The 24,714-nt window shown below is 38.5% G+C and overlaps 1 protein-coding gene across 1 annotated transcript in view; it reads right to left on the reverse strand.

Annotated features, from left to right (window-relative positions):
• RPN1 (ribophorin I) overlaps positions 1–24,714 on the reverse strand; it is a 45,922-nt gene that overhangs the window by 8,567 nt on the left and 12,641 nt on the right. Inside the window, exons 3-5 of the mRNA XM_037033735.1 lie at positions 22,467–22,773; positions 7,895–8,104; positions 6,875–7,067 (exon numbers count right to left, since the gene is read on the reverse strand). Coding sequence (XP_036889630.1) covers positions 6,875–7,067; positions 7,895–8,104; positions 22,467–22,773 — 710 coding nt within the window. The remainder of the gene's footprint in view (positions 1–6,874; positions 7,068–7,894; positions 8,105–22,466; positions 22,774–24,714) is intronic.

Genomic DNA, 24,714 nt, shown 5'->3' on the forward strand with positions numbered 1-24,714 from the left:
TGCTTGTGGGAAGCAGCAGGGGGGACTGAAATTGGAGAGAGAGCATGGAACAAGCACCATTGCCCCTTTCTGACCCCGCCCCCACATACAGCATCACAACCCAGCGACCAGGGTTGCCCCGCACTGGTGAACACCTAAAACTCCACCCCTCATACATAACAGGCACAAACAGACCAAAACATTATGGCTCAAGAAGAACAGCTCAAAGCCCCACAACCAATACTTCTAAGCGACCAAGAGATAGCCAACCTATCAGATGTACTGTTCAAAACACTGGTGATCAGGATGCTCATAGAACTGGTTGATTTTAGTCACAAATTAGAGGAACATATGAAGGCTAAACTAATTGAAATGAAGGGAAATGCACAGGAAACCAATAGTGATAGAAAGGAAACTGGGACTCAAATCAAGGGAGTGGACCAGAAGGAAAAAAAGACCAAACAGAAAAGAATGAAGAAATAAGAATTCAAAAAAATGAGGAGAGGCTTAGGAACCTCCAGGACATCTTTAAACGTTCCAACATCTGAATTATAGGGGTACCAGAAGGGGAAGAGGAAGTGAAACAAGTGGAAAACTTACCTGAATAAATAATAAAGGAGAACTTCCTCAGTCTGGCAAAGGAAATAGACTTCCAGGAAATCTAGGAAGGTCAGAGAGTCCCAAAGAAGTTGGACCCAAGAAGGAACACACCAAGGCACATCATAATTACATTAGCCAAGATGAAAATGAAGGAGAGAATCCTAGAAGCAGCAAGAGATAAGGGGACCTACAAAGGAATGCCCATCAGACTGTCAGCAGATTTCTCAAAAGAGACCTTACAGGCAAGAAGGGGCTGGAAAGAAGTATTCCAAGTCATGAAAGACAAGGACCTACATCCAAAATCGCTCTATCCAGCAAAGTTTTCATTTAGAATGGAAGGACAGATAAAGTGCTTCTCAGATAAGGTCAAGTTCAAGGAGTTCATCATCACTAAGCCCTTATTATATGACATGTTAAAGGAACTTATCTAAGAAAAGAAGATAAAAAATATGAACATTGAAAGGACAGCAAACTCACAGTTATTAATAACCACACCTAAAACAAAAGCAAACCAAGAGGACAGCTAGATCAGGAGCAGAACCACAGAAATGGAGATCACATGGAGGGTTAGCAACAGGGGAGTGGGAAGAGGAGAAGTGGGGAGAAGTTACAGAGAATAAGTAGCATAGACGGTAGGTAGAAAAAAATGGGAGGAGGGCAAGATTAATATGGGAAATATAGAATCTAAAGAACTTGCGACACATGGACATGAACTAAAGGGGGGGATGGTGGGGGAGGGAGTGTGCAGGGTGGAGGGGAATGAAGGGGGAAGAAATGCAACAACTGTAATGGCTTAATCAATAAAATAGATTTTTTTTAAAAAATATTTTATTTATTTATTTTAGAGAGAGGGGAAGGGAAGGAGAAAGAGTGGGAGAGAAACATCAGTGTCCAGTTGCCTCTCATGTGTCCCCTACAGGAGACCTGGCCTGCGACCCAGGCATATGCCCTGACTGGGAATCGAACCAGCAACCCTTTGCTTCACAGGCCCATGCTCAATCCACTGAGCTACACCAGCCAGGGCAATAAAATATATTTTTTAAAAAACTACAATGACAACTACAATTAAAAATAATTTTAAGTTACAAAAAAATAACATCCCCAGAGAAAATAAAAGCATGCCAGAAGACATGCCCACAAAACCAACCAAAACTGTTACTATTTCAAAACAAGCTAAAGGCATTATGAAAATGCCATGAGTCATGAAGAGCAATATAAGCCAGATTTACAGAAATTCAGAAAAGTGACAGAACATAAGAAAAAATTTAGGAATAAAATATAGTCTTTTTTTAATAAAGCATCTTAAGTAACATTTTAATTACTTGAAGTTTACACTGTGTTTCTTTTTTTTTAAGATTTTATTTATTTATCTTTGGAGGGGAAAGGAAGGAGAGAGGGAGAGGAACATCAATGTGTGGTTGTCTCTCATGTGTCCCCCACTGGCAACTGGCCTGCAACCCAGGCATGTGTCCTGACCGGGAATCAAACCACGATCCTTTGGTTCGCAGGTCTGCGCTCAATCCACTAAGCTACACCAGCCAGGCTACACTGTGTTTCTTAATAGCATTCATATGAAAAAGATCAGCGATTATTTCACTCTGCTAAGAAATGATGGCTAAACTAGAAGGAATGTGAATGAATAAACAGATAATTTCTTATGATAAAAAGTTGAAAAACAGAAAAACATAAAATAAAGATTCAAGAGAAAGTGCCAAATACTGAAGACAAAGGTTCAACATTGATATATTAGGAGTCCCCAACTGCAGAAAACTTTCAAAAAAGTTTAATATTCTAAGTTGAAAGACTGTAATAAATAGTAACCACTGCAATGTTCTAGTAAAAGTATTATACTTTAAAACTCTTTTTCTTAAAGATTTTATTTTTATTTTTATTTAGAGGGAGAGGGAGGGAAGAAGAGAAATGTTGGGGACCGCTCTGCCTGGTTTCAGGAATTGTAACTACCCCCCATGGCTAAGGATGAGTGAGTGACCTCCGGAATGTGAGCCACAGGAGACAAAGCTTGTCTCTGGTAGCAAACACTGCCTTGGTTTCCTCTCCCTGCCCCCAAGGCATGGTCAGAAGTCAATGACGGGTAAGACTCCTCACAGAGAGAGGGGCAACCTAAGCCAGACTTGATCACTTGGGAGGCCATCATGGAAGAACTCGGGGGACTGCAACAAAGAGCGAGCAATGGACCCTTGCCCCCTGTCTATGTGACATAGCCCGAGTTCCCCTGTCCTCTGGGAGAAGCACTTCCTGGCTCCAATGCACTTAAGCCTGAAAACCTGATGGGGAGGGGTGCAGCTCCTTGCCTTGCTAGAGTGGATCTTGGGGTGAAAAAATCTGGCATGACAAAGAATTCCTAGAAATCCTGTTAAACCTGCTCTAGTAAGAGTGCTTTCATCCATATGTTAAGGGTCCAAGCAGGAAACCCTAAAAGTTCTGCAAATTCCCTTCTTTTGACAGACTCTGACTCAGACTAAACCCTCAGATTTCTTTGAAATGTTATCTACTGTTTGATCCTTGCCACCCTGTATTCCTGTGTATTACAACCCAATAAAAGCTCCTGGAGGAAGGAGCTCAAGGCCTTTTTCCTTTGAGAAACTGGCCACCTCTCCTCCCCAAGCAGATCATGTCTTGGTAGTGTTTACTTTCATCTGTGGCAGATGGGGGGACTTGAGGGCAAAGTCGCCCCCACAGAGAAACATCAATATGTAGTTGCCTCTTGTGTGCCCCCAAGTGGGGACTTGGCCTGCAACCCAGGCATGTGCCCTGACTGGGAATCGAACCAGCGACACTTTGGTTCGCAGCCCACGCTCAATCCACTGAGCTACGCCAGCCAGTGCAAAAGTATACTTTAAAGAAGAAAAAAATTTTCAGCAACTAGATAAAAAGAACATGTGACTTGTAAGAGGGAAAAAAATCAAATTTTCACCAGACCTTTATAGAAATACTTTATGCCCCCCCCAAAATGAAGTAACATATTTGAGATATTCAAGGAAAGAAATGAAAGCCAAGGATTCTATATTGAAGAAAAGCACAAAAGGCACAACCTGTTATCAACCTATAAGAACTCATCAAGACCCTCCTCTGGTATCCACTAGAGGATGAGCTCCAGATCAAAATGACTAAAGGTATCAGTCAACATAAAAACTGGTGATGAGTATTAAATGTAGTTATCTGTAGAACCAAGACTCAAGTTAAAAAAGAAGAAAGTATACTACATAATGGCTATTTTTTTCTGCTGTATATATAGTATATATACACAGCACACAAAAAAATAGGGTACTATGGAGAAAGAAAAGGATATGCAAAAAAAATTAACTGTTTTCAGTAATCATATTGGAAGAGATAGTACGACTACTTTTATTGACTGCTGTGCATTAAGTGTGGGGCTAAAACAAATGACTATAAAATATTCTATCAACCGGTATCCTTCACAATCAGGATTCTCAATATGGAATTAGATATAAATAATATATAAAAGCAAAAACTCTATAGGTCATTGTTATGCAAAGAGCTGAAGACAGAGAACACTGCAGTGTATTGCTTACTGAATCCAAAGAAATAACTCAGAGGACTGGCTGTGAAAGACATGCGTTTGTTTATTAAGACTTACGTGTGCACCAGTGGTAGCTGGCCAGTGAAGTTTTCCATCAAGTCTGACCTGGCTCACAGAGAGACCACATTGGGAGTGGCTAGCCACAACCCAAACTGAAATTACCACAACCCAAACTTTCCCAGTACACGGTTATACAAAGAAAACAAAACAAAGAGGGTAGGCAGAGTGACCATGTGAAATCAAAATGCGGGCTGTTTCTCTGCAGTTGTTTACAATATGGGCTCACATTCAGAAGCAGTTTCCCCTTAACCGAGGAACTAGCCAGATTCCCAAGGTCTTACAATCCACTTACAAATGGCCTTCACTACATTCTCACACGTTGGAGGGGGAGCTGGATCTTGGAAAGGGGTCCATGTTCCCATATACCATACAGTCATACTATAAGTAACTGCATGAATTCATAAATTTTTAATATAGAGAGATAATACATACCTAGCTCTATTAACTGAAAAGACCTAGAAATTAAACAACCTAAGAGCAATAAGTATTCCCAATTCTCAAAATATGGTCTTCAGAGACCTTTTTTTCACTAGAGCATTGAAGAGAAATGGCTGGTTTCAAGTCTGGACAGAAAATATACAAGTTAAGCAAGGAATGCCTTTTCATAAGACAGCAAGGAAGCTAACAGACTTACTAGTGTCATTTAAAACAATTCGGGAACTCAATTGAAAAGGTGTTTAGTGACTAGAGATGGGAGAATCTGAGTACCAATGAGGATAATCACTGCAAAGGAACGAAAGCCATAAAATGTTTAAATCTGTAAGTATATAATGTTTTTTTTTAAACTTAATTGGTCATAGTACATAAAAGGGAAAGAATCAAGTATTTATCCTTTCCTATATGAACTGCAACAACACTAGAAAACCTAAGAGTAGATAAGGGAAGGTGGTTCCTTATAAATTCTACCTAATAAATGGAAAAGAAATGCTAGAAATAAAATGACATTTTGCAGTCCCCTGTAAAGTAGCAGGATCTAGACACTGAGCATCATAGGATATACTGGATACTACTACTGCATGCCTTTCAATGAAAAGAACACATCATCACCCAAGTCTTGCTAAAAGGATCAAATCTAGTTTGATCAAGCCTCCAGAGACACCTGTTAATTTGTAAAATATACAGAAGACAGAAATATGAATTGCGTGGTTCAGCTGGTTAGACCTACCCAATCATTCTGAGATGCCACGGTTGCAGGTTCAATTGCTCCTTCAGGGCACATATAAGAAGTAACCAATGAATGAACAGATAAGAGAATGTTTCTACATGTCTGCCTGCCTGTCTGTCTGTCTCTCTCTCCCCACCCTCCCCAATCAATAAAAAAAAATTTAATAAAAAAATATATATGCTGAATTGCACTGAGTAAGCAGTCAGCAAAATCCAGATCACAGGTACACTACAAGTGAGCTCAAGTTCTTCAACAGATAAATTTTAAGAAAAACAGGTGGAACAGGAAACGGGATTAGTAGAGACTGATAAGACAAATCAAATTTTTTGAAAAGAGTGAAACTAGAGTATCTCGGGATGTACATTTGGGTGATAAAACTATGAAAAAGTTCAAGAAAGTGGTTACTAAAAGTCCAGAAGATAATTACTACTGTGAGGAAAGAAGAGGTACATGGAGGACCTTTTGAGGGGCTGGCAAATTTCAATTTGTTGAACAGAGAGTGTTATAGCACTCCTCTTACAATAATTTACTGAGCTAATACATTTGTTTTATGTGATTTTTCTATATTTTATTTTGCATTAGAAAGATTTTTAAAAGAAAGACAAAGAAAATATTGATATATTATAATCATCAGTTCTGGGTGCCTGTATAAAAGTGTTTTCTATTCTCTATTTTTGTTTTATTTTATTAAAAATTCTATTTATTTACTTTTAGAGAGGGGAAGGGAGGGAAAAAGAGGAGAGAAACACCAGTGTGTGAGAGACACATTGATTGGTTGCTGGGTGCCTCTCGCACATGCCCTAGTGGGCACCTGGCCTGCAACCTAAGCAGGTACCCAGACTGGGAATCAAACCAATGACCTTTCAGTTCATAGACCTGCACTCAATCCACTGAGCCGCCCCAGCCAGGGCTAAAGTTTTATTTTTAAAATATGTCAAGATAAGAGAATTTAAGCAATTCTCTCCAGTTATAATTGAACTGGAGATAAGGAACTTTGGTTTGAATTGACTACCCTATGCATGTATTACTTTTATAATAGTAATTTGTACCCACCCACAGAAAGCTGTTCCTGATATCCTAGCCTTTTTAAGAATGATAAGAGAATATTCTCACTCCCCATATAGGACTGGGAATTGTCAAAATAAATAAATAAACAAATTAAAAAATGGTATCTCCCTTTTCCACATCCTTACTAATAAGAATGGCCCAAATTGTACCCAAAACCTATATAATTTTATTAACTAGTGTACACCCCAATAAACCAATTTAAAAAAAACAAAAGACCGCCCTGCCTGGCATGGCTCAGTTGGTTGGAGTGTCATCTCATACATCAAAAAGCTGAGGGTTCAATTCCTGGTCACAGCACATACCTAAGTTGCAGGTTCAATCCCTGGTAGAGATATGGGAGGCAACCAATTGATGTCTCTCTCTCCCTCTCTCTCTCCCCGACTTCCTCTCTCTCTAAAATTAATAAATATATTTTTAAAAATTAAAAAAAAAAGACTTACCCAAATTATACAGGTACTCATAGCTTGGGAGGTTGTAGCCAACAATGTAATGGGTCTTCCACCCTCCAAAAAGAGGAAAACGAGGCCGGATTTCCATCTCTACAGAGTCATCCAAAACAAGGAGGTGGCTGGTAGAAACATTGCCAATCTCATCCCGGTAATAAACATCTTGGGCAGCAGCAGGGAGGATGGTCTGTAAAAGAGGGAACACAAACCTTTTTCAAAGGAAATAATGTTAAATACAGAAAAGATTTTCTGCACCAGGATCTTCATCATAGTACTACTCAATTAGAATAGTCCCAAAAGTGTAAACAACCGAAAACGTCTAACTTTTCTCCCAAGGCTTCAAAATGTCTAGCTAGATTCACTAGTTATATCTACTTCTTAAAAAGGTTAAGAAATACCCAAATTCTTCTACAAGTAAATAATAAAGAGAATCATAAATACCTCTGTGAATACCAAAGACATAACAAAGGTAAAAACAATCTGAAAGTTATTTTACAGGGGGAAAACTAAAGATAAATTATATCATATAACCAGGTAACAGTGAGAGTTATAGTTTTCTCCACCTAATATTGTATCTTCTAAACTTGTAAGCATATTTTAATAACCAAGGGGAGAAAATGTAATATCTTTTTTATACTGTAAGCCCTTCTATAATATGTTAAGTACATGAAAACACTTAGAAGATTTCACTTATAACACACAAATATAAACTGTATATAAAATATAATCAACAGTATAAAAAGTATTAAATTATCAGCAATACTAGTATATTAGGAGTGATATCCTGTTTTTCCTTTCCCTATTATTTATATTTTCTTTACAAAACATGGCCTACTTATATGAATTGGAGCATTTTTTTCCAGACTCTTTCTCTTGGTTCTAACTCTGCCAATCAACCACTTGGACAGAATCAATTTTAAACTGTCCATATTTAGCTACTTTCAAAAAGCAAACAAAAGGGAAGATGTGATAAGGTCATAGTTTCTCCCAATGTCCAAGTTGAACACTCCATACCTTAAAAGAACGGATGGAGGATATACCACTATCTGGCTGTCTCTGGTAATCATAACGTGAAAAGGGCCCCTTAAGTACAGCCCCTGTATGCTTCAAGTCCACATTTTCTTCCACAGCAATATTACCCCAGTGAGAGACCTCGATGACTCGGGTCATGCTGGTGATAGTAAGGAAAGGGCTGTTGTTCTCATAATGTACTTTAAAAGTATCCTGCAGAGGAAGGAAACAAATAGTTCAAAGTTCAAATCAAGTTGGAGATTATACATCAGCAGTAGAATGTCTCAATTATAATGTATCTAATGTATGCAACATTTTAAAATGATATTTACTATGAATTTTTAATACTATATGGAAATAAATATTCATGATGTTATTTATTAGAAAAATAGGATATATAAAATTCTTTTAGGTTCCAACATGTTGTTTGTTTTAAAAACAAAAACATCTACACTCTACTTACCTTACAGAAACTATGTGAGAGAAGATTCTGAAATGCAATGCAAAAGAATCTCAATGGATAGAAAACAAAATTACTTCTGATTACTTCTACTTATACTTTTAATTTTTTTCATTTTTCAATTACACTTGACACTCATATTAGTTTCAAGTGTACAGCATAGTGGTAAAACACTTAAACAACATATGAAGTACTCCTAATGATAAACCTACTACCCATCTAGCAGAATAAACAGTTAGGCCAACATTATTGACTATATTCCCTATGCTGTTCTTTATATCCCAGTCACTATTTTGTAACTGCCAATTTATACTTACTCTTTTCTGCCTTTTACCCAGCCCTCCAAACCACCTCCTACCTGGCAACTGAGTTTGCTCTCTGCATCTGAGTTTGTTTTGCTTATTCATTATTTTGCATTTTAGATTTTACATATAAATAAAATTATATGATATCTGTGTTTCTCTGACTTATTTCACTCAGCACAATACCATCTAGATCTATCCATGCCATCTTGTTGCAGATGGTAAGATTTCATTCATTCTTATGGCCAAATAATATTCCACTGCAGGTATGTAACACATTTCTTAAAAAAATTTTTTTGCCCTGGCTGGTGTAGCTCAGTGGATTGAGCACAGGCCTGCAAACCAGACAATCGAGGTTCAATTCCCAGTCAGGGCACATTCCTGGGTCGCAGGCCAGTTCCCAGCAGGAGCCAGTTCCCAGGAGGGGATGCACGAGAAGCAACCATACATTGATGTTTCTCTTCCTCTCTCCTTCCCTTCCCCTCTAAGGATAAATAAATAAATATTTATTTTATTTTATTTTTTTATTTTTAGAGACAGGGCAAGGGAAGGAGAAAAGGGGGAGGGGGGAAATGTCAATGTGTGGTTGCCTCTCACATGCTCCCTACTGGGGACCTGGCCCAAAATACAGGTATGTGCCTTGACTGCGAATCAAACCGGTGATCTTTGGTTCACAGGCCAGCACTCAATCGACTGAACCACATCAGCCAGGGCTGTTTTCACTTTTTTTTGCCACTTTTTAAGTATATTTTATTGACTATGCTATTACAGTTCTCCCAATTGTTTTTCTCCCCTTTACTCCTCCTCCACCCTGCACCCCACCACCTTTCAACATTGCCCTACCAGTTCATGTCCATAGGTTGTACATATAAGTTCTTTAGCTTCTCTATTTCCTATATTACTCTTAGCCTTCCCCTATTCTATACCTACCATTTGTGCTTCTTATTCCTTGTACCTCCCCCCATTCTCCCCCTGCCCACTGAGTTTTTACCTTTTTAAAAAATATATTGATTATGCCATTACAGTTGTCTCATTTCCCCTCCTTCACTCCCCTCTACCCTACACACCCCTTCCCCCTCCACATTCCTCCTCTTCCATTCATGTCCATGTGTCACAAGTTCTTTAGCTTCTACATTTCCCATACTATTCTTGCTCTCCCCCCGGTCTATTTTCTACCTAACGTCTATGCTACTTATTCTCTGTACCTTTTCCCCCTTCTTCTCCCACTCCCCTGTTGCTAACCCTCCAGGTGATCTCCATTTCTGTGGTTCTGTTCCTGTTCTACTTGTCTGCTTGGTTTACTTTTGTTTTAGGTATGGTCGTTAATAATTATGAGTTTGCTGTCCTTTCACTGTTCATATTTTTTACCTTCTTTTTCTTAGGTGAGTCCCTTCAACATTTGATATAATAAGGGCTTGGTGATGATGAACTCTTTGAACCTGACCTTATCTGAGAAGCACTTTATCTGCCCTTCCATTCTAAATGAAAGCTTTGCTGGATAGAGCACTCTTGGATGTAGGTACTTGACTTTCATGACTTGGAATACTTTTTTCCAGCCCCTTCTTGCCTGTAATGTCTCTTTTGAGAAATCAGCTGACAGTCTGATGGGAACTCCTTTGTAGGTGACTGTCCCCTAATCTCTTGCTGCTTCTAAAATTGTCCTTCATTTTAATCTTGGCTAATGTAATTACGATGTGCCTTGGTGTGTTCCTCCTTGGGTCCAACTTCTTTGGGACTCTCTGAGCTTCCTGGACTTTCTGGAAGCTTATTTCCTTTGCCAGCTTGGGGGAACTTCTCCTTTTTTATTTGTTCAAATAACTTTTCCACTTGTTGCTCTTTCTTTTCCCCTTCTGGTATCCATATAATTTGGATGTTGGAATGTTTAAAGATGTCCTGGAGGTTCCTGAGCCTCTCATTTTTTTTTAGTTCTCGTGTCTTCATTCTTTTCTATTTGGTTGTTTCTTCCTTCTTTCTGGTCCACTCCATTGATTTGAGTCCCAGCTTCCTTTCCATCACTATTGGTTTCCTGTGCATTTTGCTTCATTTCACTTAATGTAGCCTTCATTTTTTTCTTCTAATTTGCAAGTAAAATCAACCAGTTCAGTGAACATCCTGACCACCAGTGTTTTGAACTGTGTGCATCTGAGTTTGGCTATCTTTTGGTTGCTTAAAAGTGTTGGCTCTGGAGCTTTGAGCTGTTCTTCTGCTTCAGCCATAATGTTTTGGTCTGTTCACACCTGTGATGTATGTGGGGCAGAGGCTTAGGTGTTCACCAGGGCGGGTCTACCCAGTCACTGGGTTGTGACTGGGGACGGGTTCAGAGAGGGAGCAATAGCATTTGTTGGGCTCTCTCTTGGATTTCAGTCCCCTCTCCCACTTCCCACAAGCAAATTGGGCCTTTCTGGTGCTGGTTCCCAGGTGGAGTGCACTTATGTTCTAGGATCCAGTAGGTCTCCCCAACAAACTCTCCTGTGAGGCTGGGCATCTCTCCCAGCACCTCAACCCCTGAAAGTTTTTCCAATCAGTGCTCTTAGGCTTTATTTCCCATCGCTGGAGCCCTGGGTTGCGTGGTCTGTTTTTAAATCTGCCTGGTTTATCTGCACACGAATGTTGTGTGCACGGTCAGCCAGCCACCTTGTGCATCTCACTGGGTCTGCTCATTGCCTCCCCATGCCCAGGTCTGCCAGCCAGCACCTTTTCCTGCCGCGACCCCTGTACACCGTCCACTGACTTCACCCTTTACCGAGCTGGATGAATGGTTTGTTGTTGTCTGACTTTGGTACAGTTCAATTTTCTGCCTGCTTTGGTTGTGAGTTTTTACCTTTTTGAGGAACATCATACTGTTTTTAATACTGGCTGAATCAATTTGCAATTAGGCCAAAAAGCATGAGGGTTTCGTTTTCTCCACTTCTTAACCAATACTTACTGTTTGAATTATTGAAGATAGCCATTCTGACAGGTATGAGTTGATACCTCATTGTGGTTTTAATTTGCACTTCTCTTATGATTAGTGATGTTGAGCATCTTTTCGTATGTCTATTGGCCAACTATATGCCTTTTCTAAACAAAGGTCTATTTGTTTCAGATTGTTTGTTTTTGAGTTAAGTTGTATGAAGTTCTTATATATTTTGGATATTAACCCTTACTACATGTATCATTGGCAAATACCTTCTCCAATTCAGTAGGTTCTCTTTCAGGCTCTGGGTTTTTTTTTTTTTTTTTTTTAAGACTTTACTTATTTTTAGAGAGAGGGGAATGCAAGGAGAAAGAGAGGAAGAGAAACATTAATGTGCAGCTGCCTCTCACATGCCCCGACACCAGGGTCCTGCCCCACAACCCAGGCATGTGCCCTGACTGGGAACCCAACCGGTGACTCTTTGGTTCACAGGCTAGTGTTAATCTACTGAGCCACACCAGCCAGGGCTCATTTCGTTTTGTTGACAGGTTCCTTTGTTGTGCAAAAACTTTTTAGTTTGATGTAGTCCCATTTGCTTATTTTGTTTCCGTTATCCAAGGAGACAAATCCAAATGACAGTACTAAGCAATGTCAGAGTTAACTGCCTATGTTTTCTTCTAGGAGTTCTATGATTTTGAGTTTTACCTTTAAGCCTTTAACACATTTTGAGTTTATTCTTGTATATGGTATAAGAAAGTGGTCTAGTTTTGATTTTTTGCATAATCTGTCCAATTTTCCCAACACCATTTATTAAAGAGACTCTATTGCATTGTACACACTTGCCTTCTCTGTCATAGGTTAACTGACTATATATATGCTTGGGTTTCTTTCTGGGCTTTCTATTATGTTCCATTGATCTAGGTTTTACGTCACTACAGTGCTGTTGATTAATATGGTCTTGTAGTACAGTTTAATATCAGATAGCATGCATGATACCTCTAACTCTGTTCTTCAACAAGATTGTTTTGGCTATTAAGGGTCTTCTGTGGTTCCATATACTGTATTCTGCCATGTATAATGTGCACTTTTTGCCCAAATTTTTGAGGGAAAAATAAGGATGTGCATTATAAATGGGTAGTATTAATTCCCTATCAACGTAAATATTTATTTTTTTATTTACACTTATGTGTTAAAAGTGTAACTCTAGAAAGCAATTACAATATGGGTATGCAAAATAATACCCTGGAATACGAAAATCAGTTTTGTTTCAAGGTATAAATAAATAAATAACTAAATTTTAAAATTCTTAAAAAGATTTTTTTCTAGAAAATTTGGTTTTCTAGAAAGCCAAAAACATGGTTGCACTATTCACTGGAGCACATTATACACTGCTAAATACAGTAAATTTTAGGATTCTCTTTTCTAGTTCTGTGAAAAAATGGCATTGGTATTTTGATAGGGATTTGCACTGAATCTATGCATTGCTTTAATTAGTATGTACATTTTAATCAAATTAAAACATTTCAACCACATGTACGCTTCATTTGTATCTTCTTTAATTTCTTTATTCAGTGTTATTTTCCAAGTAGAGGACTTTCAATACAGTCATACCTCAGTACTCGTCAGCTTCAGAATTCGTCAAACCCTGTACTTGGCACATTTTGACAAGAAAAAAACTGTTTCAACACTCGGCATCTACTTGAGACTCATTGCACTTGCTAGAACTTGTGTGAGTCATGACACTGCCCCACAAGAGAAAATGCTTCATCACTCATCAAACTCATCAGTTCTGGCACTCATCATGAGTTCTGAAGCATTAATGACGAGTACTCAGGTACCACTGTACTATGTTGCATAGAGGTGGGGAAAGTGGACATCCTTGTCTTTTTCCTTGTCTTAAGGAAAATGCTTTTAGCTTCTAGCTTTAAAGTATGATGTAAGATATAGGTTTTTCATAAATAGCCTTTATTATGTTAAAGTATGTTCCCTCTATTCACACTTTGCTTAAAGTTTTTTATCATAAATGGATGCCAGATTTTGTAAAATGCTTTCCTGCATCTATTGGTATGATTTCCAACATCCATTCTGTTTATGTGGTGTATGTAAATTGGTTTGTGGATATTAAACCAATTTTGTATTCCAGAAATAAATCCTATTTGATCATGGATATGATCTTTTTAATGTACTGCTGAATTGGGTTTGCCAATCTTGTTGAAGTTTTTGCATCTCTGCTCACCAGGGATATTGGTGTATAATTTTCTTTTATCTGTAATGTCTCTGTCAAGATATGGAATCAAGGCAATACTGGCCTCATAAAATAAGTGTGGAAGCCTTCCCTTCTCTTGAATTTGTGGAAATAGTCTGAGAAGGATACATGAGACTTCTTTAAACATTTGGTAAAATCCACCTGTGAAGCCATCCAGTCCAGAGGTTTTTGTTTGTTGGGAGCTTTTTAATTACTGAATCAATTTTGTTAATCTGTTCAGATTTTTGTTTCTTCCTGATTCATTCTTGGAAGGTTATAGAAATATATCCATTCCTTCCAGGTTGTCCAATTTGTTGGCATACAATTGTTCATAATACTTTCTTATAATCCTTTGCATTTCTGTGTGTTAACTGTTACTGCTCTTTCATTTCTCATTTACTTGGGTCCTCTAAGTTTGGGGGGTGGGGATGATGATGAATCTGATTATAGTTTTATTAGTTTCATCTATTTAAAGAACAAGCACTTCTCCTCTTTCATTTCTTATTCTATTTATCTGAGTCGTCTTTTCTTCTTGATAAATCTGGTTGAAGATTTAGCTTCTTTAGCTTCTTTGTTTTAATCTTTCCAAAGAGACAACTCTTTGTTTCACTGCAATTTGTATTTTTTACAGCCTCCTTTATTTGTTTCCACTCTGGTATTTATTATTTCCATCCCTCAACTCACTTTGGACTTAATTTGTGCCTCTTTTTCAAGTTCCTGTAGTTGTAGTTAGGCTGTTCGAGATTTTTTTCTGTTTCTTGGGGTAGGCCTCTAATACTATGAATTTGCCTTATAGAACTGCTTTGGCTGTGCTCCTTAAGTTAAGGTTTGTCATAGTTTTTTTTTTCTTCTTGATTTTAGAGAAAAGTGAAGGGAAAAAAACCATTTATTTAGTGTTCCACTTATCTATGCATTCACTGGTTGATTCTTGCATGTGCCCTTACTGGGATCAAACTGCAACCTTGGCATACTGGGATGATATTCTAACCAGCTGAGCTACACGGCAAGGGCCTCGTCGTGTTTTCATTATCCTTTGTTTCAAGATATCTTCTGATTTCAAGCATCTCCTTGTTAACCCATTCATTGTTTAGTAGCATGTTTGTGTAACTTTCATGTATTTATGTGGGTTTTTTTGGGGGGGTGCATTGTGGTTAATAAATTTCCAGTTTCATGCCATTGTGATCAAGAAGATGTGTGGCATCATTTCAGTGTTCTTCAATTCATTGAGGCTTGTGTTTATGCCAACATGTGGTCTACCCTGGAAAATGTACACTTCAAAAAATTATGTGCTTGAAAAAGAGTACATTCTGCTGCTTTGGAGTAAACTGTTCCCAAAATATCAATTAAATCCATTTGATCTAATATGTCACTTAAGGTCACCACTTGCTTGTTTTCTGTGTGGAAGACCTATCCATTTATGTCAATGGGATGTTAAAGTTCCCTACTACAACTGTATTTCTGTCATCTCTTCCCTTATGTCCACCAATATTTGCTTGATATAATTAGGTACTCTTACATTGGGTGCATGATTTATATTCTCTTGTGGAACTGATCCCTTTACCATTATTAAATGTCCTTTGTCTCTTCTTACTCTTTGTTTTAAAGTCTATTTTGTGTGTTATAAAGATTATTTCTCCCCTTTTTCATTTTCATAAAATATTTTCCATCTCTTTACTATAAGTCTGTGAGTATCTTTCCACCTGAAGTGCATCTGTTGTAGGCAGCATGAGTCTTGTTTTCTTATCCATTAAGCCACCAATCTCCTGATTGAAACATTTAATCCACTTACATTTAAAGTAATTAATGACAGGTATGTAGCTCTTGCCATGTTATTATTCAAATTTTTTAATCCCTCCTGCCCCTCTCTCTTCAAGAAATCCCTTTTATCATTTCTTGTAATACTGGCTTAGGGGTAATGAACTCCTTAGTTTTTTCTTGTCTGAGAGGCTCTTTATCTCACCTTGATTCAAATGATGACTCTGCTGGGTAATCTAGGTTGCAGGTCCTTGCTTTTCATCACGGAACTGTTTCATACTAATCCCTTCTGGCCTACAAAGTTTCTATTGATAAATATCAGCTAACAGTATTACGGGAGCTCCCTTCTGTGTAACTGAATTGCTTTGCTACTTTCCATAAGGAGATTCTCTCCTTATGGAAAAAAAATACAATAAAGTAAAATAAAAAATAAATCACACATTTTTAAATTTTTTAAAAAATAAGATTCCTTGTCTTTGCCATTTTAATGTTTGATTTATGATGTGTCCTGGTGTGGGCTTCTTTGGGTTGATTCATCTTGGTTGGGACCAACAGCACTTACTGGACTTGTCTATTTCCTTTGCCAGGTCAGTAAACTTTCCATTATCATTTCTTCAAAGAGGTTTTCAACCCCTTGCTCCATTTTCCTTCCAGCATGTCTATTATGCAAAGGTAATGCTGATGTTATCCCAGAGTTCCCCAAATTATCCTCATTTTTAAAATTTATTTTTCTTGCCCTGGCTGGTGTAGCTCAGTGGATTGAGCACAGGCCTGTGAAGCAAAGGGTCACCGGTTCAATTCCCAGTCAGGGCACATGCCTGGGTTGCAGGCCAGGTCCCCAGTAGGGGACACATGAGAGGCAACCACACATTGATGTTTCTCTCCCTCTCTTTCTCTTTCCCTTTCCCTCTCTCTAAAAAATAAATAAAAAATATTTTAAAAAATAAAAATAAAATTTATTTTTCTTCTAAATGGTGTTTTCCACTACCTTGTCTCCCAAATCAGACTCAATCCTCTGCTCTGTCTTTTTTGCTTTTGATTCTATGTAACATATTCTTCATTTCTGACTGGTTCTTTTTTATGGTTTCTATCTCCTGTTTCCACTGAGTACACCTATTCTTCCTTTATGTTCATTGACCATCCTTATAATCATGATTTCAACTCTGTATCTGGTAGATTCCTTGTTTCCATTTCATTGCGTTCTTCTAGAGTTTTGTCCTATTCTTTCATTTTGGGTATATTTCTTTGTCTACTCATTTTGGCCTCCTCCCTGTGTCTGTTTCTATGTATTAAGTACATCCATTACATCTCCCAGTCTTAGCAGGATGAACTTATGTAGTCAGAGTCCTCTGGAACCCAGTGGCACAGTCTCTATGGTTACCTGAATGGCATGTTCCAGCTGCATCCACTGTAGGTGGTGTATGCCCTCCTGCTATAGTTGAGCCTTGATTGCTGTTGGCATATATCAGTGAATGAGATTGACCCTCAACCTGACTGGCTATAAAGACTGACCATGACCTCAAAAGACATGGTTTGTGAGGTGCTGACGCCATGGAGTGGATTTTTCTGTGTCAGGGCACTGGTGCCTGCTGGGTCCACCTTTTGGTTGTGTGGTTTGTGGAGTTAATTGGGTGGCACTCTGGTGTAGTTTGAAGCCAGCCAATGGGTATATTATTTCTTGGGAAGGGTTCTAGCACAAGCTCAAGTTGTTCACTGCCTGTGCCTGGTCCAGGACCACTTAGTAGGAGCTCCAAAGTGATCTGCAGTTGGTAGCTGCCTGTCCTGAGCTTGGAGGTGCCTGGGAAAAACAATGCTGCAAACCGAGGCCAGCCGCCCCTAGTGTCAGGCTATGGGTTGCTTAGTAAGAAGTATAGGGACTCCCGGTCAAGATGGAGGCGTAGGTGGAAACATTGTGCCCCCTCCCACAACTAAATTTAAAGACAGCAAAGTTTTAGAAACAGAAACGCAGCCAAAACAGTGAAAATTGAACTGTGCGGAAGTCTGACAACAACAAACCACTCTGCCAGACCAGTAAGAGGGGCAGGGGCAGCGGCAGAGCGGGGTCGGGCTGGAAAGACCATTCGGTCCCACCGACACAGGAGCGGAGGTGGAGGCGGTTGGTGGATCCCAGGTGTGGGGTGGCAACAAGCAGACCCAGTGAGGGCTCAGGGTGGCTGGCTGACTGTGGTCCCACATTCACATGCAGATAAACCAAGTGAAGGAGCAAACAGTGAGACAGACTGCTCAGGCTACAGCCCCAGTGATGGGAATTAGAACCTGAAAGCACCAACTGGAAAGACTTTCTCGGGATTGAGGGGCCGGGAGAGGCTCCCAGGCTCACAGAGAGTTCGATGGAGAGACCCACAGGGTCCTGGAGAGTACAGGCCCACACACCTGGGAACCAGCACCAGAGGGGCCCAATTTGCTTGTGAGAAGCCACAGAGGGGACAGAAATCTGAGAGAGAGCAGAGCCAAGCAAAGCGCCATTTTTTCCCCTCTCTGACTTCGCCCCCACATACAGCATCACAATCCAGCAACTGGGTCGCCCAGCCCTGGTGAACACCTAAGGCTCCACCCCTCAAACATAACAGGTGTGAACAGACCAAGCATTATGACTCAAGAACAGCTCAAAGCCCCAGAGCCTATAATTCTAAGCGACCAAGAGATAGCCAGACTTTCAGATGCACAGTTCAAAACACTAGTGATCGGGATGCTCAAAGAATTGGTTGATTTTAGGCACAAATTAGAGGAACATATGGAGACTAAACTAATTGAAATGAAGGGAAATGCGCAGGAAACCTATAGTGATGGAAAGGAAACTGGGTCTCAAATCAAGGGGGTGGACCAGAAGGAAGGAAGAAATGACCAAACAGAAAAATTTGAAGTAACAAGAGGAGGGGAGGCTCAAAAAAACGAGGAGAGGCTTAGGAACCTCCAGGACATCTTTAAACATTCCAACATCCGAATTATAGAAGTACCAGAAGGGGAAAAGGAACAGCAACGAGTGGAAAACTTATTTGAACAAATAATAAAGGAAAACTTCCCCAGTCTGGCAAAGGAAATAGACTTCCAGGAAATCTAGGAAGCTCAGAGAGTCCCAAAGAAGTTGGACCCAAGAAGGAACACACCAAGGCACATCATAATTACATTAGCCAAGATGAAAATGAAGGAGAGAATTCCAGAAGCAGCAAGAGATAAGGGGACAGTCACCTACAAAGGAGTTCCCATCAGACTGTCAGCTGATTTCTCAAAAGAGACCTTACAGGCAAGAAAGGGCTGGACAGAAATATTCCAAGTCATGAAATCCAAAGACCTACATCCAAGATTGCTCTATCCAGCAAAGCTTTCATTTAGAATGGAAGGACAGATCAAGTGCTTCTCAGATAAGGTCAAATTCAAGGAGTTCATCATCACCAAGCCCTCATTACATGAAATGTTAAAAGAAGATAAAATATAAGAAAAAGAAGATAAAAAATATGAACACTGAAAGGACAGCAAACACACACTTATTAACAACCACACCTAAAACAAAAGCAAACCAAGAAGAGATAGATCGGAAGCGAAAACATAGAAATGGAGATCACATGGAGGGTTAGCAACAGGGGAGTGGGAGGAGGAAAAGGGCGAAAAAGGGCGGAGAGAATAAGTAGCATAGACAGTAGGTAGAAAATATGGGGGAGGGCAGGAATACTATGGGAAATACAGAATCTAAAGAACTTGTGTCACATGGACATGAACGAAAGAGTGGGGAATGGTGTGGGAGGGGTTTGTAGGGTAGAGGGGAGTGAAGGGGGGAATGGGACACCTGTAATGGTATAATCAATAAAATATATATTTTTTAAAAGATCTAAAAAGAGAGACTTTTTAAGCTAACATTTATGGACCTAAATATTTATGTGTCAGACACTCTTATATGAGCTCTAAATAAGTGCATTATCTCATTTAATCCTCCAAACAACATAATGAATTAAGTGCTACTTATTCCCATTTTACAAATTAAAAAACCTGAGGCCTAGCCAGCAGTTTTCATTAACATGTTCAAGGTCATAAATCTAAGTGGCAATAGTAGGTCTTCAAAAGTTCTGGCTCTGCACTTCTACACAGTAAGTACTGCCTCCAAATGAGGTCCAATAAAATTTAAAAGGATACCTTTGGCAATTCCCCAACTTCTCTGCCAATTTTGACCACTGAAGTTAATATTAAAAAATCTTGCTGATCATTAAGTAACTCAAGTGCCCTTCTATGAATACACACAAGTACCCTACAGAAATCAAATCTAAAAGGACAAGATCTAACAAAGCAACCTTCTTCCCAAAAAGTCAATGAAAAAAACAAGAAAAGGTATATCCTGATTATTCTTTTAGCTCTTCCTACTCTATTCACTCACTCTGTGGCCAGATTTTTTTAAGGTTTATCTTCTCTCATAATCAATGTGATTGCATTTAAAGCCAATACTGGCAGAGTATAGGGAAACTAGCACTTTCATACTTCTGATACTGTTAATAAATTGGCTAAATCTTTTTGAAAACCATCTGGTAATACATAGCAAAAGATTTTTTAAATGTTTATATGCTTTGATTTAAAAACTTTCACTTTAGAAAATCTATTCTGAGAATATATAAAAAATTATATACAAAGAGATGAACATTATCCTGTTAAATAGAAAAAAAGGCTAACTTTCCAACTACAGGAAACTTGGCAAATAAACTATAGGACATCAAATGATGGGACTTTAAATGACTATTAAAATAGTTGACATCAGCCCTGGCTAGTGTGGCTCAGTGGATTGAGCGCAGGCCTGTGAACTAGGGGATCATGATTCAATTCCCAGTCGGGGAGTATGCCTGGGTTGCGGGCCAGTTCCTGGTGGGGGATGCATGAGAGGCAGCCATACCTTGATAGTTCTCTCCCTCTCTCCTTCCCTTCCCTTCTAAAGATAAATGAATAAAATCTTTAAAAAAAATAGTTGACATCAATAATATAAAATGTTTAGAGAATATTCTGAGTGGCAAAAAGTATTACTTTATGCATAATAAAATCTCTATACTAAACAGCCCCTATGCTTAAACAGAAATAACTCTAAGATTAAGAAAAACAAAACAAAACAACTTACAGACATAAACAACAGTATGGTGATTACCAAAAGGAAAGAGACATAGGGGGAAGTAGAAGAGTATAATGGTGATAGAAGAATTGACTTGGTATGAACACACAATTTAATGTACAAATGCTGTATTACAGATTTGTACACATGAAACCTCCATAATTTTATTAACCAATGTCACCCCAATAAATATAAAAATAAACCACTTCTTGCAGAACAAAAATAAAAAGAAATGACTAGAGTACTAAAATATCAAAAATATCAAAAATAAAAAACTTGATCTGATGTCAAGTTTTTCTCTGTATTTGGCAAACAGTCTGTCACAAGCATTTCATTAATTTAAAATAAAGCAGGAAAGTCCAAGATTTCAAACATTCAAACTATAAAAGCCTATGCAGGAAATAACCAAATCATTATCCCAATATGAACTCAGTTTAAAGTAAGAAAAAGAAAAAATATGCAATTAGAGGCTACATCAGAGATCAGCCCATCAGCTCCCCAGAGGACATGGCCGCAGGTAACTATACCAGAAGACAGAGGGGACCTCTTTTGCTGCCCACTAAAGTCATGGTGCCACAGTATATACAGGGTGCTACTTTTTGAGAAATGGGGGAATATGAATACATTTACTACAATTCTGCATGTACTTATACAAAGGATCATTAGAAAGGTAAAACTAATATAAATGGTCACCAAGGAGAACAGATGGAAGGGAGCTGTAGAAGTAAGAATTCTCTGAATATACCTTATTAATTTTGACTATGAAATATTCATTTCTTTATATTAAAAAAATTAAACCTATAAAAATTCTTAAAAGTTAAAAACAACACAAAATGAACAGCCATAACTATATGTCCAATTGACAGTTGAGAGAGGAAAAAGAGCAACAATTAATTTAAGCAACATTAGCCCTGGCTGGTGTAGCTCAATGGATTGAGCGCGGGCCTGCGAACCACATGAATGCAGTTCGATTCCGAGTCAGGGCACATGCCTGGGTTGCAGGCCAGTTCCCAGCAGGGTACTCACGAGAGGCAACCATACATTGATATTTCTCTCCTTCTCTCCTTCCCTTCCCCTCTAATCATAAATAAATAAAATATTTAAAAAAATAAAAAAAAATTAATTTAAGCAACATTAGAACAAACTATTTTGTACATTCTTAGTAACGTATGTTCTGGACACAAAATGGTGCAAAGAAGTCATAAATGTCTCAGATATCTATTTTTTTTTAGAGATGAAAGGGTGAAATGATTTAATTCCTAAGATTTGCTGTAAATTATTACAGCAAAGAAAAAAGGGATAGCTAAAGCAAGTGTGCTAATATCTTGATAACCACTGAACCTAAGTTACAGGTATATGGGAGTTTGTTATCCTATTCTCTATACTATTACATGTGTTTGAAATTTTTCATTAACAAAATCTTTTTTAAGCCTTAATTATTTCCTCTACCATTAAGGACCAACTCCTAAGCTCAGCAATGCAGCCAGCTTTACTACCCATAGCAGCTACACCAGCCATTCTAGACAACATCCACAGGCCCTTACTGCCTCTGCCTAAAATGCCTTGTTCCCCTCTCCCTCAAACTCCCACCCCAACTCTCCAAATGTTACTTCTTTTACCTTCCTAAACTCACAGCCTCTACCTGTACTCCCAAAATGAGAATACTGACTCCATGGAGACATTCCACAGCAGGTTAAAAAGTGAGGGGTGACCTAGGATTTCCACCCACCCACACCACCCAACCCTATCAACTAGTAGTCACTAGACAATCTCTGAAGTAGACAGGGATAGACGAGACTCCATATGAGCCTACCTGACTATAGGCAGGGACATCTCTGAAAGGTCCATAATCCAGGAGGTCCTCAGATCGTGTGGGGTTCCCCAACTTGGTGTAGCTTTCCACATTTCGAGAGGCAAGCTTCACACGCATAGTTTGTGTCTTTGTTGGATAGGGAGAGTAGAAATAATGGTTCCCCTCAAATACCACAAACTGTTTCTCTGATTGAGTGATCTGGGTTGGATATGGCTGAAGCACATGTGTATAGACTGTTTCCAAAATGACTGAAATCTTGGTCCCAGGATCGAGAGCAACTGGGAGCTTGACTGTGAAGAATCTCCCACTGCAGGAAGAATGAGGCAACATAATTAAGGAAATTAAAAACAAATCAAAATTTGTACCCAAAATGAAAACAGTTACCATTAAGAGGTCACCTTTAACTTATTAATTAAAACCTTTTAAGACAAATATCTGAATGTCACCTCAAGGTTGTTTATAACAGTAGAAGAGTGCAAAACAACCTAACTGTCCAACAACTGGATAACAAAAAATTTCCAGTAGAGAGCCACACAATGGAATATTGACAGCCACTGAAAAAGACACATAGATCTATCTATATTAAACATTTGTATGTACAATGTAAATACCAAATCACTTTATAAAAGACACTGTATGATTCCTTTAAAAAACATACGCATATACAAACATATGTTAAGAAAAAGTTTCAATGAATGTTCTATACAATGTTTAATGGTAACAATCTCAGGGTAGAAGGATAAACTTCATTTTCTTGTGTTTTTCCAATTTGTTTTATAATGAGCTTGTATCATTCCCAAAACCAGAAAGAAATAAAGCCACTACCATCTGAAAGAAAAAAACATGGCCTAGAAACTACTAAAATTCTTAACATACTAACTCAAAAAAAAAAATGAATCTAAGTTTATTATGCCAGGAGTCCAATTCTTCATAGACCTAGAAACCACTAGTGGAAAACTGAAGGCATTTTAACATGTTTCCATAGTATTCAGAGTTCTTAAAAGTCTTCATCAGTCACACCTTTATACTTCATAACACTACTTTGAAGTGTATACTCAAAATATAGTAAGTCCTATACCTGCTCCAGAACAGTCTTAACCAGTTCTTGGCTTCAAGTCCCAAATCTGCTTCACATCTCATTCTCTCTCCTAAGCCAGAAACTCAAATCTTCAAATGTTCACTAAACTATTCCACTGACCAACCCGCAGGCAATTCAACATATCCAATATCTAATATCATTCATGATCCTAATTCCCTACCTCTAATAATACTGCTATCATCCAACCAACTCTGAGCTAGACAGAAATCTCAGGCATGTTTCTGATGGCTCACACTACCCTATCCCCAGTACTGGATTTATCCTGCCTTAGAATGTCACTTTTTAAAAAATATTTCATTTACTTATTTTTAGAAAGGAGAAGGGAGTGAAAAAGACAGGGAGAGAAACATCAATGTGTGGCTGCCTCTCATGCACCCCCTACTGGGGACCTGGTCAGCAACCCAAGCATATGCCCTAGGACTAGGAATCGAAACAGCAACCCTCTGGTTCACAGACCCGCCCTCAACCTACTAAACCACACCAGCCAGGGCTAGAATGTCTCTTAAATCCTAGCTTTCTATTGCCTCCTCCTCAATTCAAACCATTATGTCTTGCCTAGATTATTACATTTTTTCCTAATTAATCTCTTAATCTCTATCTCTCTCCAGCCCATCAACATAATCTGATATCACTCTCATGTTAATTTTTATGTTAAATATTACCAACACAACCGAATCTTGCTTTGATGATTCAGAAGATATTTCAGAACCATTCAGTTCTCCAGGGTCTTCATTATAAACATCAAATCTTATTGAAATGTGAAAGTTACTTAAAAAAAGGATAAAGGCTAGAAATACAACAGAGCTGACTATACAGAGTTGACTATACTGGGATCCAACAAGTAGACATTTTTTTTCTAATAGCTCTTCTCCTGCTGGATCTAATGTAAGAACATTCTGTGAAGGACCTGGTTTTGTTGGGTAAAATAAAGGAATTACTCATTTACTGAAACAAATTTACTGAGAACTCTGACAGTTTCTGTGGCAGGAAGTAGTAATAAAGACAAATCTGTGTAACGCATGCACTCACAATTAGGAATAAATGAAACAGTATGCTATTTTTAAATGTTCCCAACTGACTAAAGGGTAAAGCCCACTGCCCTAAAAACAGTATACAAAGCACTCCTTAAACTGACCTCAGCCCTCTTTA

This window comes from Sturnira hondurensis, unplaced genomic scaffold, assembly GCF_014824575.4.
Source record: "Sturnira hondurensis isolate 20B ecotype Veracruz unplaced genomic scaffold, ASM1482457v3 Scaffold0021778, whole genome shotgun sequence".
NCBI classification, from domain to species: domain Eukaryota; kingdom Metazoa; phylum Chordata; class Mammalia; order Chiroptera; family Phyllostomidae; genus Sturnira; species Sturnira hondurensis.